Consider the following 18984-nt stretch of genomic DNA (forward strand, 5'->3'; position numbering starts at 1 on the left):
GATTTGTTCACTTTACAGCCAGCCATAGTGTTACGTATACTAATGGACTGGTGAACTGCCTGGGATACTTGGGAAAGCCCTACAACACTTTGACTGCTTGCTTAAGCTAAAAAAAAGACAAAGTCCTGTTTTCAGTGAATGTATTACAAATGAGATAATATGCTTAAGATTAGTCAGTTAAGAATACTTGCTGCTCTTATAGAGGGGTTACAGGAGTTTGGTTTCCAGCCTCCACACGGACAGTTCAACTGGCTGTCTTCTGGCCTCAGACTCCTCACTTATACATATATACAAATAAAATCTTTTCTTAAAACTCAATAGAATTCACTGAGCAGTATTTTTGATTTTTTTTTGGGGGGGGGGGTCCTGTTATATTAACCAAGCTGGCTTTGAACTCCTAATCCTCCAGCCTCTACCTCCCTACCACCAAGAATGCACTTTAAGCTTGTTCATTACTTGGTAAGAATGCTGCATTTGGAAACTATTTGTGGAAAGTGTGTTATATTTATTCATTCATGTGATGTTAGTGTTTTGAAAGTATATAATGTTTTATGTGTGTGTGCGCCTGAGTGTATATGTGTGTCCAATGTGTATCCTGAGTTGGTGGGCTGCTGTTTGGGTGCTCCAAACTAAACAAGTGCTCTTAACTGCTGAGCCTCTCTTCAGCCCCTATCATGTTGATTTTGTCAAGACTACATAGGACTTAAATCTCAACAAGGCTTGTCTAGATCTGGTTAGCCAGGGCATGTGTGGGTGGCTGAATTGTCTTAACTGATTAGGAAGAGCCAACCTGAAAGTGCACCAACCATCCCTGTGTAAGAGAAAGCTAACTCACTACTGTGCATTCATTGTTCTCTGCTCTTATCAGTGGATGCATTGTCCTGTTGTTTTACTTCCCCACTGTGGTGGACTGTAACCTGGAATTATGAGTTAAAATATACTGCTTTTGGCTGGGGTATTTTAGATCAACTAGAGCAACCATACTTTCATGTATCACATCATTCAAAAACATTAAAACTGGAATCAAAAGGTAAAACTTCTACAGCTGTTTGAGATCTTGCTATGTAACATGCTGTCATACAGTTCTGAATCAGAACTTAATTTTGGGAAACAGCATTTAATAAAAGGTGAACCTTATCAGAAATCTAACTTTATTGAAAATACTTACGTTTAAAACACTACTTTATTCAAATACTACCCATGTGTACAATTCGAAAACAAGCAGAATAGAAGTAAATGTTTTATTTTTCCAACTAAACTCCAGTGCTACAAGGGCAGTAAAACAATGATACACTGGGGGAGGGGGTTGGGGTGCAGCAATAAACATTTGTTAAAAAGACTGATAGAATAAATAAAACTACCAAAAAATAATAATAAAGGAAATCATATAAACCCATTCTGAAACCCCAAGAAAAGTCCTGAAATACAGAAATGCCCTCCTCCTCCACTATTTCACAGAAGTACTGTAGACTAACTGCTTAATTGTCCTGGGATTACATTCTAAATTATTAATAACTGGTTACAGCTTGGTTGTAGTGCACAATTAAAATCACACTAACTTCATCTGACGTGTCATTCTACAGTTTTATTTACATAACCAGTGAAGGGCATGTTCTAGAATGCCAACTTTAATCCCTTTTAAACATTAATATAAAGAAGCCAAATTGTAATGATACAGCAAAACGAGGCCACTGGTATTAATACAAGTAGCAAAGGTCCACATCCAGGTGGTAATGACATCACGGAAATTTCCAAAACCAATTGCTGCTGCCTAAGAGTGGTTGCCATTGACGAAAGCTTGAAATAACCTGTATTCACAGATGGGTACTGGCATTGCTGCGTGTCATAGTTGGGACCTCCTGCAACAACTCAACAAGGAACAAGGCAGCCCACAAATGCAAAAGGGTGATTCATGAAACATCTGGAGGAGAAAAGGAGTATTAGTGCAAAGAATGGGGCAAAATTAAAACATACAAGATAATGCATTGCTAACATCACCCCTAGATATTTAAGTAATCAGGGGTTACAGCATTTTACTTCTTTTGTAAACCTTTTCTCTACATTTTTTATCAACTCTTTAAATATGAAAACATGGTCACTTCAGTTTATAGTTCAAAGGTCAAATACTTACAACTAGCAGGCTGTTCTCCATATCGCCGCATTATCTGATCATGCGTAAACTTCACAAATGCATCATATTGTTCTACAAATAAAGTATGTGTCAATTACATGACTTGCAAGATATCTTATATAATGTATCTGAAAATATAAAGCCACATGAAAACACCTTCATCCATTCCATAACCTCCGTAGTAATTGTCAACAGCTCAGGTGAGTGTTTTCCATAGAATACAACATAAAAATCTGAATTCACTAATACTGTAGCTGATCTATATGACTAGTTCTTTCTTGGGGCCAATAAGGTGAGGAATGTTGATTTCCTTTTTTGCTGAAATGCTCTGGTTCATAGGCAACACTATCAATATATAGAAAAATAATTTCACCAATGTAAAACAAGGTGGGAATAATTCACTTCTTACAATGAGTTTTTAGGTGTGGCCATTCGATTCGAATAAGAATGGACCCCATAGGTTCATATATTTGAATGCTGAGTCACCAAGGAGTGGAACTCTGAAAGATTAGGACTAGGAGGTGTAGCCTTGAATGAGCTAGTGGGACAACCATAAGATAAAGCTTAGCATGCATACTAGTAAGTCTCTTGGGATCTGGTTGGTGACCCAAAACAAAAAAGGCTTTGAGGTTTCATAAGACCAAGGCAGACCTGGGCTTTCTCTTCCCAGGAAATCAGGATGTAGTTCTCAGTAATTGCCCAACACCTCTCTGCATGCTGTCATAATAGACTAACCTCTAAAACTGAGCAAGCCCCCAATTAAATACTTTCTTTCATAAGAGTTGCCTTAGTCATTATGTCTCTCCCCAGCAATAGAACAGTGACAAATACTGGGATATTCTAAACTAAATTCATTTTATTACCTGCAAGTTTTGTGTTCAGTATTTCTTCATATTCTTCTCGAACTTTCTCTTCTCGTTCTTTCAACAAACGTTCACAGATCATCCCAACCTGCCTTAGAGTAAATAAGGGCTGTTCTTTTTTTAATGGTGAGGATGTTGCAGATGAAGTACCTATGTACAACATGAATAAAACAGCACCTGATTTAGAACCATAACAGAATACCTCCTAAATGAAGATTTCATTTAGAACTGTCCCATGTTACTTAAAATTTATTCTTTATGATAAACAGGTCGGAACTAATAATTTTATCAGCCAATGACTCTGGAAAAAAGATATGTTATCCGAGGAAAAGCCTAAAGATAAATGGAGAAAGCCTCAAAACAAAATCATTGCAATGCTGGAGCCCATCACAAAACTTTCACTCTCCATCCCACTGCTTAGAACATTCAGTGGCTAATTTACAAAATTTCCTATAAAAGAAATATAACTCTGGTTTAAAGCTTCACTTTAATATTAGAGTAACACTATAAAGACTTATGTTATTGTTAATTGCTTATATTTTTAAGGCCATACAGTAAAGCCTCACAACCATCTTATACCACCACTTCAATATTCCTCATTTTTCAAACCGTTTAGTTTCCTATTTAGAAAGAATCATGTTTAAATAGAAAAAAAAAAAAAGATAGAGAAAATTACTACCCTTAAAAGGAGGTTGCTGTAGGGAAAATTCTGGAATGGAGATGCTTAATTTTAAAATAGAAATGATTTTAAGTTTTGAATAGTTACCATAATCCCTTAGTTCCTTTAATTCACACAGAACCAGTCAAAAACTGCAACAAATGATTTTTAAGCAAGAGTGGTTTTAGGAACCATAAAATATAGATGGCTTTTCCCCCTATACAGACTATCCTAGCAGATGTCACTAATGAAAACTGTAATGAAAAAAAGTACACAATTCGAAAAATAATCATGATCAGAGCTCCCTCTTTTAAGAAGTCACAGAAACGAACATTTCTGAATCTTTGTTCATGAGTCAACTTGCGAAGATGCTGGTATTCTATCCGTAAAGTTTTTAATACTGATTTGTGCTCACTATCTTAACAATTAGAATAAAGAATTTTCTCTTGTTACAATAACACAGAAGGAATATTCTTGATAATTTGATGTTGACAAACAATGGTGTTGCAGTTGCTTTGGGATACAATTGATACAATTGCTTTAGTTTGATAATTTTGGGGTTCTGTTGCAGACACCCTCTTCTGGCCTCTGTGAGCACCAGGCATATAAGTGGTATAAGTACATAAATACAGTCAAAAGTATAAAAATGAATAAAATTGGGTGTTTAAAAAGCACTGGTGACTTTTTTTTTTTTTTTTTTTTGGAAGTTACAAGTTAAACTTACACAGTGTCCGCTTTAGGGATGCTAAATAAAAGTGGCTATTGGTTGGTGGGAATCCAGGTGCTGATTACTTTTGATACTATGATTAGCATAATTTTGTTAATATTGGAGAAAAACAGGTGCTGTAAGTCATTACAGGCATTTGCAATATACTTCCCCATCATTTCTCACATAACATTTCTTTCACTTATTAAAGTTTCTTATTACCTGGTGACGCTGGTCCACTGATGAGAAATGCATGTGGCTGTGAATCAGAACTACAGCCTGGGTCTGTCTGCTGAAAACTAGCTTCTAAATGTCTTCTCTTCTGCATCCGCTTATACTCCTGTTTTATGTTGTACAGAATTTGTTCTAAATGGAAAAAAAGTAAAAATTTGGAAAGATCAAAATTTCACTTTCAACAAGTGTCCCATGCCTCCCTCCTCCCCCAGCAATTTCTTTGAGCACAGTTAACTGGCCCTTTTTCAAAAGCAGTATATCCTACCCTCTCCTGGCCTCTTTAGGCACATATATCTGGCAAATACCCCCAGACACACATATACACATGAAATGAAATTTTTTTAATGATCTATTATTTTTTCTTTTATCTACGTTGGTATTTTTCCTGCATGTATGTTTGTGTGAAAGTGCCAGATCTCTTGGAACTGGCATTATAGGCAATTGTGAGCTGTCATATGGGTGCTAGGAAATGAACTCAGATCCTCTGGCAGAAGAGCCAATGTTGTTAGCCACTGAGCCATCTCTCCACCCCCCATAAAATGAAATCTAAATTAATAAAAAAAAAAGCATATACATACCACCTGCAATCTAGCAATTCAACATCAAATCCTGTTAAGCACTAACTAGTAAAAGCTAAACTTAAGCTTTTTACTCAAAACAGTGGTCAGGTAGTCTGACTAAAACACATTTCACTCAGAGAAAACTCAGAGCTCATACATCCATAAATATAAACCTACTTAAATTAACAGGTATTTCCAATAATTAGAAGGGAAGCTTATGCCAGTGGAAAGTGACCACAGATCTAAAATGACAAAGTATAAGGCAATTAAAATTTCATCATGCATAAAATTGTCACTGTCATTGGTTAATATGAAATATAATGAAACCTGAAATTATTCCAACATTAACAACAAAGAATCCTGAATCTTGGGGAGAAAAGCCCATGAGAAATGATATGGTACAACATGGAGTCTTTTCAATACATAAGAACTACTGTACTACAATGCAATTATCTTGAACATAGCCATTGAAACAGTTAAAATTATACCCAGCTAATGATTTATGAGTCAATGCTATTCACTATACCAAGATTTCTAACTGCAAATAGGGACCATTTGATATAATCAGAAAATGCCTACCTGAGGTTTCTACTCCCGATCACCCACCTCCACACTTTCTCACTAACCCCTTTAGCTCTATGTGAAACTAAATCCCAAGAAGTTTATTCATCCTAATTGAAAGCAAAAGTAAACAAAGTGAAAGGTTTCGACAAACAGGCAATAAAAAAGATGCACAAAGTGAAGCATTAACTTTTTTTTTTTTCTTGGTTTTTTCAAGACAGGGTTTCTCTGTGTAGCTTTGGAGCCTATCCTGGCACTCAATCTGGAGACCAGGCTGGCCTCGAACTCACAGAGATCCGCCTGCCTCTGCCAATTAAAGGCCACCAATGCCCAGAAAACATTAACTTCTATATTCACGACTGTGAGAAGTAGCAATCCTGTGCAATATTTGATACTGGTGCCTTTCATTTTTAATCTTCAATAGTCTCTTTGCCTAAGAAAATATTCAGGGGCTGGAGAGATGGCTCGGGGGTTAAGATCACTGACTGTTCTTCCAGAGGTTCTTGAGTTCAATTCCCAGCAACCACATGGTGGCTCACAACCATCTGTAATGTGATCTGGTGCCCTCTTCTGGCACGCACTGTTTACATGAGAAATAAATAAATCTTTAAAAAAAAAAAAAAAAGAAAATATTCAGAATTTTAAAGAAAGGATCATTGAGTCTTTTGCCTCATGTACTTAACTATACCATATGCATGCAGTGCCAGTGAAGGCCAAAAGAGGACATTTGGTATCTTGGAACTGGTGTTAAGGACAGTTTGTGCATGCTGGGACTAGAACCCAGGTTCCCTGCAAGAGTAGCAGGTACTCTTAACCACTGAGTCATTTCTCCAGCCCTTCCCTCTCTAACGTTAAATATTTTAAATGCTGTCAATTCCACTGTAACCAACAAGGGGGGGAAAAAAAAGAGAAACCCAAATGGAAAATGAAATCCAGTCAAGATATCATTTAATTTTTATTTAAACAAAGGCTCTAACACTGATATACATTACTTCTATTCAGATATCTGACTGACTGAAGCTCCTACTGCACCTATAAAGTAATAAAGGTTTATTAAAGTCCTTCTATGTAGATCAGTAACATACTTTCCTACTTATTCTAAAGGCACTTCTCTCCAGTCATTTATTTAACAAAATATAGTTAAGTATTTTCTCTAAGAACATGTAATATCAACATTGTATTGCCAACACAAAATACATCAAAATAAAAAGCCAAAGCTTCATTTTCAGGGGTCCTTTAGAGAAAAACAAAGTTATATTCCTGACTAGCTGTATCCCAGTGGGTTATGCCCCGCTTTATAAATTTTAAAGTCTGTATTACTCCTTTACAAAAAAGGTGAGAGCACCAGTAAAATCTAACTCTAGGCATTTTCATTCTAAAATCTAGTAAACTAACACTAAGTGATAACAAACGTTGCTTCCTCATAGTAAAGTTTATCGGTAAATCAGCAATATCCTTTTGGGTTTTTCTGTGTAATCTTGGATGTCCTAGAACATGTATCAGATTCTTTAATATGTTATATACCATTTCTTTCTTTAAAAAGAAAATAGTGGGCCGGGCGTTGGTGGCACACATCTGTGTACACCACCATGGGCATATTGGAGTCTGAGGACAATCTTGGAAGACTGTCTCCTTCCACCATGGGATCATCAAAATCAGTTCACCAGACTTGGCAGCAAGTGCCGTTACACACTTAGCCATTTACCAGTCAATGTCATTTATTTCTCTATGGAGTATCTGAAAAATTAGAATGAACATGCATCTAGTCAAAGAATGATTAAACAAAGGAATCCTGAAAATCCTTGATTTATAGGAAGGAACACAAATGACATAAAATCTGTTCACAAGTACAGGAAATCTGCAGTAGCCATTAAAACTGAATATTAAACTTTTAAATAAAATAACAGTCATACAATTCTGAATTTCAGATAGTGCCATGTTTCGATAAGTTCAAATATACACAAATGGGTACTGATACAGAGACCCATCTTTCTAAAGCAGTTATTTTTCCATGATCATGAATTTGAAAATTAAAACAGTTCTTATTTTCTCCATTAAGAAGAACATGTAAGGCCAGCCTGGCTGATAGACATAGTGAGTCCCCACCATCCAGTGCTATGTAATGAAACCCTGTCTGAAAAATAATTAACTGCACAATGGGATTCAGAACCCAAAAATCCCTCAATTAGCAGATGGATTCTCTTTCTACTAACTTCTCATTCATTTGACACCAAAAGGGATGTGTTAATCTGATTGCTTTGTTGTGTGCCTCTATTATAAGTACCTTCTCAAATAGCTTACACATTAGAAAACTGTGGGGTAACCTTAAATTTTAAAACAAAGCAAAAGCAGCAACAACATTAAGTAGGGGAGAGAAAGGGGAAATTGAACCAATCAAAACCCAAAAGAGGGAAAATGTGTGCACTACAGAGAACACATGGTTCCATGTAATCTAGAAGCAGGGAGTCCAGCTCACATTCCAACTCACCACAATCATAAAGGCAAAATAATTTATAGTTACTAAAAGGGTTTTATAATAAGCTGAAGTATTATTATCATTGGCTTTGTACTACCAGTGAAATAACAAAATTTGACCTTGAAGTGGTCCCCATATAGATGACAGAAATGTTATCTAATATAAACTTAGAATCTAACTTGGCTTGCAAAGACAGAGGGGAAGAAGTTTTTCAGAGGACAGCATGATTAAAGTTGAAATACAAATCCATTTCCTATTCATGTGCTCAGGCACTCTTCCTCCCAAATAAGCTACACAGACAAATAGTGCCAACATTTGCTAAGTGATGTTTCACACACAAAATAACATCCTATTTGACTCTAGTACCTTCTTTTTTTATTATTTAAAAAAAAAAAATGTTTGTGTGTGTCTGTGTGTGCACATGTGTGTGGGTACCTGGAGGTCAGAGATGCCCCTGGAGCTGGAATTACAGGCAGCTGTGAGCTGAATACCATGGGTGCTGGGAACAGAACTCAAGTTCTCTGCAAGAGCAATAAGCACTCTTTTTTTTTTTTTTTTTTGGGGGGGGGGGGGTTTGGTTTTTCAAGACAGGGTTTACAATAAGCACTCTTAACTGCTGAACCATCTCTTCGGCCCTGTGTCTTCTTTTAAAAAAACAAATATGAATATGTGGCCAACATCTGTAAAACTGTCTCTTTGATCTCTCCTAAGATAATCATGTGACTGATGTAAAAATACATTTTTCTATAGTGACTACTATAAAAGAAGACTTAAGACTAACTCTCCACAAGAAAATACTGATTGAAATCTAAATTTAAAAGTTGGGAGTAGGGGTGGGGTGGGGGAGACGGACAACAATGCAGTGGCCCTCTTGTAATTCCACCTCAGAAGGTGAAGACAACACAGGAGCAAGATGGCTAGCTCTGGATTCAACTGAGAGACCCTGTCTTAATAACTAAGGTTAAGAGTGTGATTGAGGCAGACTCCAGATGTCAATCTTGAACCTCAGCTAAGACATATACAAGCATGTATATATACATGTACGCTTACCACACCCACAGAAAAAAAATATAAAGAGATTTCACAAAAATCCTGGCTTCTATTAGTAGGGTAACCATGAGGAAGATCTAACAATAAAAGTTCCCACAGCTGGAATCAAGAGGAATGGTAGGATTAAAGATACAAATTAGTGAGTCATCTGTAAGTAGAAACTGCAGTCATGGGACTCCTTAGGGAGCTATTAAGTGAGGTGGCCATGGCTGAAACTAGAACCAAAGAAACGCCACATTTGCCAGGCAGTGGCGGCGCACGTCTTTATTCCCAGCACTCAGGTGGCAGAGGCAGGTGGATCTCTTGAGTTCTAGGCCAGCCTGGTCTACAGAGTGAGATCCAGGATAGTCAGGACTGTTTCAAAGAAAAATCCTGTCTCAAAAACAAACAAAAACCCTATATATAATGCTAGATGAATACAGAAAGAAGAGCCAAAAGTAGAGAAAACATAAGCATGAAAATAGCATCTAAAAGCTCTTCCAAATTACTTTCAGAGCAAAACCTAGAAGCAAACAATATTTCAATGGAAGATCTGAAAACATCAAAGTCAAAACAATGTTCCAGTTGAAAGGTCTGTGGGTGGGGGTAGTTAGGAGGGCAAGGTTCCTTTGGAAGAGAATTCTTCCTCGACTTGTATTAACTCATTTAATCCACAAGGATACTTATGAAAAAAAATAAGAATGGAAGCCAGGCGTTGGTGGCGCATGCCTTTAATCCCAGCACTCAGGAGGCAGATGCAAAAGCAGGTGGATCTCTGTGAGTTCAAGACCAGCCTGGTCTCCAAGAGCTAATTCCAGGACAGCCTCCAAAGCCACAGGAAACCCTGTCTCAAAAAACGAGAGAGAGAGAGAGAGAGAGAGAGAGAGAGAGAGAGAGAGAGAGAGAGAGAGAGAGAGACTGGGACAAAGTTGGTAATGTTAGTACTAGGAAACTAAAGAATCTGCCACGTTTTGACCTCTTTTTTTTTTTTTTTTCCTAAGGAAAGGTAAATTTGCTAGACAAATTTTAAAAGTCCCGTTCAACCTATTCCCAGCATTAAAGCGGAAATGCTTTGAGTCCACACAGCCCTAGAGGCAGGTATTACTATCATGTACACATTTATATAAAAGACTTATTTTTCAATGTCTTCTTTCTGAAATGTCACAGTCAACACAGATCTGAGCCTGAGGCCCACAGGTTAAAAACTACCATTCTTCTGTGCTGTATTGCTATCTATACCAAGCCAATATTCCACAAGTACCACAAGACACCTTAAATAAATCACAATAAAGAAAGCTAGTGTTTAAAATCAGAATGCCATACTCATTAAAATGAAATGTAATTCCATCTACTTTGAAACAACAACCACTGACTATATGCAAAACAAATTGTAAGAAATCTCATGCTATGATCAGAAATTCACATAAGAGATGAGTCTCTAAACTGCCTCCTAAGATAGGCTTTTAAGTTCAAGGGAATATTCTGTTGCTCTTTTAAGTAAGGGATTACCTGTAAACCAGGAGGTAAGCATTGCCGCACATCACAATGCCAGTCTCCAATAATGCACTATTTCACACTAAGCCACTGTACAGTCAACATCAAGTTACCATGTCTTAGCATAGCAACTATTATCTATACTTCCAATTATATAATTTAGAAAAGTTCTTCCAGGCAATTACATTTCAGCACTGGGTAGTCTCTTAGGGAATAGCTACAATAACACTTGGAAAATTCTACTATATTTTATTCACTTGCTAAGGCAGTTTAACATTGCTCACAGTACTCAATTTTTGAAGCAGGTTCTCAATATGCATCCCAAGCTGGTCTCAAACTATTCAAGTTATCCTCCTGCTTCAGCTTCCTGAGTGCCACCACACTCAGCACTATCTCATTTAAACAAACAAAAAGGTTGGACACTGTGGCATGTGCCTTTAGCAACACAGCACTCTGGAGGCAGAGGCAGTGGCAGTCAGGTCTACATAATGAGTTCCCGGACAGTTAGAGCTATGTAAAGAGACCCTGCCTAAACAAACAAAAGAATGAATGCATGAAATGACAATAAAGAAAACAACAGCTCTCCTAAGCTCAACCTTAATCTATCTTCATTCTTATTTTCTTTAGGTGTTAAAGTAGCAACAAACATGAATACTAAAAAGTCAGTGAACATAATCACTGATAATGGTGAATGAGATGTTTTAAAATATTGTAATGCTAGCAGTCCATATTTATCATCCAGGGGGAATATGAGGAAACATTAAGAAGTAATACTAATACCTTGGTGCTGGAGAAATGGCTCTTGCAGAACTGAGGTTCCATTCCCAGCACCTACATGATGGCTCACAACCACCCCTAACTCCAGTTTTAGGGGATCTGACACCCTCTTCTATCTTGAGGTCACTGCATATATGTGAACATTCATAAACACTCATATGTATAAAATAATTTTTTTTTTTAAGTACCCAGTCGGGTGTTGGTGGCGCACACCCAGCAGAGGCAGGCAGATCTCTGTGAGTTCAAGGCCAGCCTGGTCTACAGAGCGGAAGTTCCAGGACATCCTCCAAAGCAATACAGAGAAACCCTGTCTCGAGAAACCAAAAAAAAAAGTAAATACCCAGAAATATCATTTAAAACTTTCACTGCAGTAGTCACTAAAACTCAACTGATACAGAATTACAGAGAAAACTACAAGTCTATTGTTTCCCCAACTGCAACATTTCTAAGAAACCTGGGAAATGCAACTGAATAACTCAACAAATAAAATTCAACATTTTAAAACTTTGTGGTAAAACATTAACCAAGAGGGTACTACTAATAACTTTGAAGCTATTTTAAAAGTTAGTATCAGTCTCATGTGATCCACACTACACTTAAAACATTCAGGGACCTATCTTTGGTCATTGCTACTCGACTTTTATGAATCTCAAAGATAGGGTTGAGGTATGTTGAGATAAATTGGGTTCTAGAATCAACATATACAGCAGTCATCTGTAGATTCCAGACCTGTTCAAATATGCTGAAGTGTTTCCCTTCTCTTTACCTTTTTAAAACTGCTAATCTTATCCAAGACAAGTAATTCATCAAATTTTCACATATGCACAGAGAAAATTCTGTGGGTTAGCAGTATTGGACAGTATTAAAGTCAATAGTATGGGGGGGGCAGTTTAAACACTAGGACTAAATCACAAAATTCTGACTAATTCAGTTACAGGTACTTGAAAATACCCATTTCCAGTACATACATACATACATACATACATACATACATACATACATATCTACCTAGTTTCATGAACCCACTCTCCAACCAAACTACTCTTACTATCATTTTATATTTTTGTTTCTTTTCAGATAGTAAAATATAGCTGAAACTAGACACTTCCACTTAATCTATTTTCTTTACACTTTGATTTATCGTGTAAATGCACACTTGCCACAGCACACAAACAAAGGCCCAAGGACAACTTTTAGGAGTTGTTTTCTCTCTTTCCACCAATGTAGATACCTGTGATCAAATTCAAGGGCCCTCAGACTTGGCAGAAACACTTTTACTGGCTGAACCATCTTGCCAGCCCTGAATCAACCTTTCAATCATGTTGCTACCTACCCTGTTTTCCTGGCCTATTTTAACAGTAGGGAAAACATACTTAAGTAAGAACAAAGTAATTCAAAAACTGAATACTGTCTCTGTGGCAACTCTGGCTAGTAGCATCTCTTCATGGTTAGCTTATATGGTTAGTTTCTGTACTCAAGAGTTAGGCTTCATTTTTTAATGGCCCTAAACCTAAGACTTTTCTTTCTTTTTTACAGTATTGGGGTCAAACATGGAGAGATTCTTGCTAGACAAACATTGTACCAATGGGCAAACATGCTAATTCCAACTTAATAGGATTTTTAAATGCATAATTTTTAGAAATATGAAATTAACTGGTAATACACACTCCTAAACATTAGGTTTATAATCCACAGAACAAAGACCACTATTAAAAGTGTTTGTTTGCCAATTCCACTGAGAAACTAGAAGTAATTTAACAGCTGTCTGAATAACCACAAATATTAAAAGACACTTCTGGCTCAATAAAATGACATCTGAAGTGAGACACTGCCTTCTCCAACAGACATCTCATTTGTTTGCCTAGAACCATTTATATTTCCTTTAAGCCAGCTGGTGTCCCCATTTGGAGACATGTATCAATGTCTAGTGAACAATCTATTCCCTATTCACAAACTGTAGTTTCCATTTTTTAATGGAAAGTTTCCAACAAATACAATGAGTTCTTACAATGGAATTTAACTATTTGTCCAACTTAGTTCCTGAAGCAAAACTACAGCAGTGGTACCAAGCTATAATGTACACATTAATGTTAATTAGCCAACTCATAACATCCACAGAAGGCCATTCACCAGACCACTGACTCATAGTATAATTACAAAAGCACTGTGTTAGATTTATCTGACACGTCTCTTACAATGTTGCATAATATTTTGGTTTTATTAAAACAATTCCTTTTGTGGGGCAGTAGTGGTGCACACTTTTAATCCCAGCACTTGGGAGGCAGAGGCAGACAGATCTCTGTGAGTTCAAAGCCAGCCTGGTCTACAAAAGGAGTTCCAGGACAGCCTGAGCTGCTACACAGAGAAACCTTGTCTCAAAAAACAAAAACAAAACAAACAAAAAACAACAAGCAAAAACTCCTTTCTTAGGAATGCCAAGACAATATTTTGGTTACACAATAATATAGACACTAAAAAAGAACTTAGGATGCCAAATAAAAACCCTAGTACAGACAGCCCCTTCTGCTGTTGGTCAGGAGGTTGTCCTAGATGATACAGACTACTGTCAATGCTATCAATGCTAACTGTCAGTTGCCCTCTAGAACTTGATGGTTAAGACTATTGCTGAGGACACCACATACTCTGGTAAAAGGACATGGAGCAAGCTAGTACTGACCCAGAGGCTCTTTCCTGTTAGCTAGCTTCCAGCCGTAGGTGTTTTGCAGGCTACTATGAAAGAAAAGTCATCCAACAGCATTACCCAGCTGTCAACTCTGAGCTACAAAAATAATCAATTTGGCATGATGAGCCCATGAATGCAATACTGGCATGAATTGTCACGGGGAAAATGTCCTGCTTTCTGACTGGGTTCATGGTTTCTGCCTGCTCCTGCTCCAAGGCAGAAAATACACTTGACACTGTAAAACTGGCCAATAGCCCATGGCTGGAGTGCTCACAAGGCTCCAGGGCTGAGCCTACTATTCTATTATTTTGTTAAATGGGCATGGTATCAAACTGCCCTATAAATTTATATCTTTGTACCTACAGGTACCGCTCAGACCTCAGAAGTTTCTCTGTATACTATACACAGTTAACACAGAAACTAACAACTGGTCAAAGTGCAGAGCTCAGCTACAAACAGAGGATCCGTATCACATCTCCTCCCACCAACACTCAGGGACCATCTTGGAACAGGCATCAAAAGGGGGGGGGGGGCAGATGTCAGGGAAGACCAAAATTAAACTGTGTCTTTTTGACATGACAGGACTGAATTACAGCAATAGTTGACACAGGTCCAAGACCTGCATAAGATCAAGCCAGTCAACATTTATACCCAAGACTCCACCCTTAGCTGGGGACCTATTAACTGTTGATGGACAGTCAATTTTCTTTAAGTTCTTGGTGTTTTAGCCATGCTCCAATGGATGACCCCAAATCTATGAGTATATATAAGCAACACAAATTGGGACTTGACAGATTATTGGGGGGGGGGATGAAACAGGAAGCAGGGAAACGGAGGTGGATCTGGAAAGAGTTAGGTGTTTGATCAAAATAGACTTAATATATGTATGCATTAAATTCTCAAAGTACTTGGGAAAGTACATCCTTAAAATCTTAGACAAGGCAAGGCAGGGCAGGGCAGGGCAGCACCCACCCTTTAATCCCAGAACTTGAGGGGCTAAAGCAGACAGAACACTGAAGTCTAGCCAGGGCTATGTGATGAGTCCATTTCAAACACACACACACACACACACACACACACACACACACACACACACACACACACACACACTCTCTCTCTCTCTCATCTCACTCTCTCCCTCTATTAAAAAAAATTACTTTTCTACCATCTGATGCACTCATTTTCCTATCTTCATTTAAATACTTCTCTCTCTCAACCCACCCATCCTCACCATCCAATATCCTTTTACACACTAAGAAGTATTTTAAGCATCACTCAATTATAATACTAGACCAGAGTGCACAAACTTTGGGGGGAGGAGGTTGTGTAACCAGACAATAAATATGAATCGAAATATTCTCTCCACAACCTTACGAAGATAACCTGTAGTGGACTTTAGGAGGAGGGCAGGCACAACTGTATCAACTGTTTTTCATGGCACTGACATTTGAATTCCTTTGATTTTTTCAATGTCATGAAATAATTAATTTTCATTCTTTTTTCAGCCATTTTAAAACTTTTTTTTTTTTTTAAAGAAAAAAGAAAAGAAACCTAGACTGTAACACACGGCCATAGTTTGTCAAGCCTACCTAAAGCTCAGTTCTGAATCAGTAAGTACACCAAAAATCCGGTTTGAGGGAAAAGAACAGAAACCACTCTTAATTAACATAGTAACAGTTTCAAGTCTTGAGGGTAAGAAAACAAGCAAGATTCCTTCAACCAGCCCTTTCTCTAGTATTAAGTTGCAAGTCTGAAAAATATTGACTTAAGTAAGAGCAGTCATCAAATCAAAGTTTGTAATCACCTTCTTGGAATGTCTAAAATAACAATCAGTTTTAAAACAGGGCCTAAATTCCTGAAGCTACTAATAAGCCACATTAAAGCTTCAACAACACCATCAGAAGTAACCATGACATATGTTTTCTAAAAGAGAACAATAATAAAGGCAAACCGCATATAGTACATACTTTGTATAAACTTCCAGTTCTTTAGTTTTAACCTAAAAGAAATTCAACTATACATTTCAGTGCTATTAAAACTTAAGGCAAATATGTACATTTTAGCAAATTTAAACTTCAGCAATCTTCCCTCATTATTCAAGAAGTCAATCTTCTACACTAATGTTTAAGCTAATTGAAATACCCACTTACTATTTATCGAACTTTATAAACATCAATTAGGATGTGATTTTAGGTTTCAAGATGTGATCAAATTCTATCAGCTGGCTTAAAGTCTAGGAATAATTCTAATCATTTTACTAATATACTCCACCTAATTGAAATTTGAGATAACAAGGAGCCCAGTATATTGACCACTGCTCCAAATACAGCAATGACATGACAAATTCGAAGGATTATTGTTTCTGAACAAGTTCCCTTTAAGTAAAGGAAGGTGTGATAGCTCCCTGCTGTTTTATATCTTCAAGATTATTTTAATTGCATAGGGATATACTGTAACTCACAAACCTAGCACTACCTTCAATGAAATTTATTGCTGTTACAGCTATTTTGAAATGGATGGCCTCATTAGTTAGGGCACCATTTCAATGCTCAAAGATAACATTTCATTAAGGACAATTAAAAATGTCTGCCCCAAAGAATTCATTCCTCACTTTTTTCAGTAATGTCTTAGCCAGTGGTTTTCAAGCTTCCCAATGCTGCAAATTTTTAATGCAGTTCCTCATGTTGTGATGACCTAACCATAAAATTATTTCATTGATTCTTCACAACTGTAATTTTGCTGCTGTATGAATAATTATGTAAGTATCTGACATATCAACCCCATTGGGGTCTCAACCCACATATTGAATACCGCTGATCCAACAAATAATCATGAATGCCTTTATACATACAGAAGGGGAGAGGACAGTTTAGGTATCATTAAGTAAAATTCTTGGCATTCCTATGAAAACTGACTGCAACTCTTAAAACAACTCTTAAAAGCCTTAAGTTAGATCAAATGTTTACCAGCAAGAATAGGTAACTCACCTGGATTTGGGTATGGATATTAAAAATGTACAGTCAATTGCCTATGGAAGCTACCAAATACAGAACTATATATAGTTTCCTTCTTTTTAAAATGAGTTACTGAGAAAAAAATTAACTAAGCTAATCAAAGTTTTAAGGATGATAGCACCAATGAGGCACACACACTCACTCACTAGCTCATCTCTCTGTCTCTCTCTGGCGTTCACACACAAAGGAAATAGATTTACAATTCAAGTCCACAGAAGTCTGCCCTAAGACTGTGCCGAGGGCACACAAAGATTTCAAAGTGCAGAGGGGAGGAAAAGATCCCTAGGTACACACGGAATGTACAAAACAACCAACGGTACACCCGGCAGTCACTTTCAGAGTATGTTTCAAGACTTCAAGTCTGAAGTCCACTGGAATCTCGATTTATTCGTTACTCTCGAGGCCAGGGTGTTTTTCGTTGAGACATCTAAAGCATTTACAAATAAATTAGTCAGTCCCAATTTGAAGTACAAGTTCCTTTTCATTAAAAGTTCAAGATTTCTTAAGGACTAGAGGCATGGCAAGATCACATTACAGTACTCGGGAAGAACATTTGCTTTGTTGTTGACCCTGCTAGGGAAACAGGTCTTGACTCAGCCAAAGTGGCGTTCTTGTGGGTGATTAATGACAGGCCTACAACTCGCCCCAGTGACATCCATCCCCCTCCTAGCCCCACCCCTTCTATACTAAAACCAGCCAAGTCTAAAATGGAGGAGGGGCTGCCTTCTCGCCTCAAACCACTCAGTCAGTGAGTTAATAGCTGCAACCAATCGATTCGGCCCAAGAGACCGGGAGATTCGGGTGAAATGTGACCCTTCTCTCCCCTGACTTATAAATATCATCCTCTCTGATCATTTCCGCTGGGTCTCGACATAAGGAAACAATTCCAGGGATCCTGCCCCCAAAGGATCTCCCTCACAATGAGCTACCCCCATAATGCCGGCCAACACGACCCGTACCCACCCAACCTGCCGACACCGCCCCCACCTTGGTTCGGGCCCTTCCCTTTGTGTCCGCACCCAAGCGCCCAGCCGCAGCCCACCCCGGCAGCCCCGGGGCCGAGGCCCACCTGTGGTGAGGCGAGAGGAGACGTCGCCGAAGGGGGAAGGCTCCATCCGGAGATACTTCTGCGGAGAGGCGGCGGCGGCCGAGGCGGCCGAGGCGGCGGTGGCGGCCGCAGGGGAGGCGGTAGCCGACGCCGGTGCCGACAAAGGCGCGCACCGCCTCCGCTTCGGAGACGCGGGGCTCAGCAGAGGGTCGAAATCCAGAGTCCTTTTCAGAGTGGCTCCGCACGCCATGGCGGCGGGCAGCCGAGGCCCGGCTCGGGCGGGGCCGGGAAGGACGGGGGCAAGCGGGCCTCCGATGTGCCCGGCGGGTGTGGGGCCCGGGAGAGCGGAGCCGCGGCAGGGCAGGTGGGCGAGGCGCGAGGGTCGCGCCGCCGGCTCGGGACCGCTCCCGAGAAGCCGGGCCGCCCCCGCCGTGCGCTCGGGCTGAGCGCGCCGAGGTTCCTGCGCGGAGACCGGCTCCCTTCGGAAGTGGACCCGGCCAGGGGCGCGACCCAAACGCGATCTCCAACACGCCGGTGCGGACAGAAGCTCGCGTGCGGCGGCGACGCGAGGAAGCCGGGAGGTGGCTGCGGCCGCAGAGCGCTAGGCAATGCACTCGACCCTCTCCCTCTTCACAGAGCAACTCTGCCACCCGCCGCCGGCCCCAATATGGCGTCAATAACAACGCCGCCGATTCAAATCCTGCGGCTCCAGGGCGCCTGCGCGCGGGGGGCGGGGCCCACCCGACTGCA

General features: G+C 39.2%; 1 protein-coding gene across 1 annotated transcript; it reads right to left on the reverse strand.

Moving 5' to 3' along the window:
• Positions 1-1227: 1227 nt before the first annotated feature.
• On the reverse strand, positions 1228-18612 carry Akirin2 (akirin 2). Its single transcript, XM_027403409.2, has 5 exons — positions 18256-18612; positions 4581-4724; positions 2995-3144; positions 2132-2203; positions 1228-1921 (listed from the first exon to the last, which is right to left on the reverse strand). The coding sequence occupies exons 1-5, from the start codon at positions 18482-18484 to the stop codon at positions 1911-1913; spliced, it is 606 nt and encodes a 201-aa protein (XP_027259210.1). The 5' UTR covers positions 18485-18612; the 3' UTR covers positions 1228-1910.
• Between the last annotated feature and the right edge of the window lie 372 nt (positions 18613-18984).

Source organism: Cricetulus griseus, chromosome 2 (assembly GCF_003668045.3).
Source record: "Cricetulus griseus strain 17A/GY chromosome 2, alternate assembly CriGri-PICRH-1.0, whole genome shotgun sequence".
NCBI classification, from domain to species: Eukaryota; Metazoa; Chordata; class Mammalia; order Rodentia; family Cricetidae; genus Cricetulus; species Cricetulus griseus.

Bases quoted from the DNA above. Each gene is read 5' to 3' on its own strand.
- Akirin2 (XM_027403409.2), bottom strand. From the start codon at position 18,484: ATGGCGTGCGGAGCCACTCTGAAAAGGACTCTGGATTTCGACCCTCTG. The intron at 3,145-4,580 runs GTAATAAGAAAC...TGTTGTACATAG, and splicing joins CAGTGGACCAGCGTCACCAG to GTACTTCATCTGCAACATCC. The intron at 2,204-2,994 runs GTAATAAAATGA...CTTTATTTGTAG, and splicing joins ACTGAACACAAAACTTGCAG to AACAATATGATGCATTTGTG.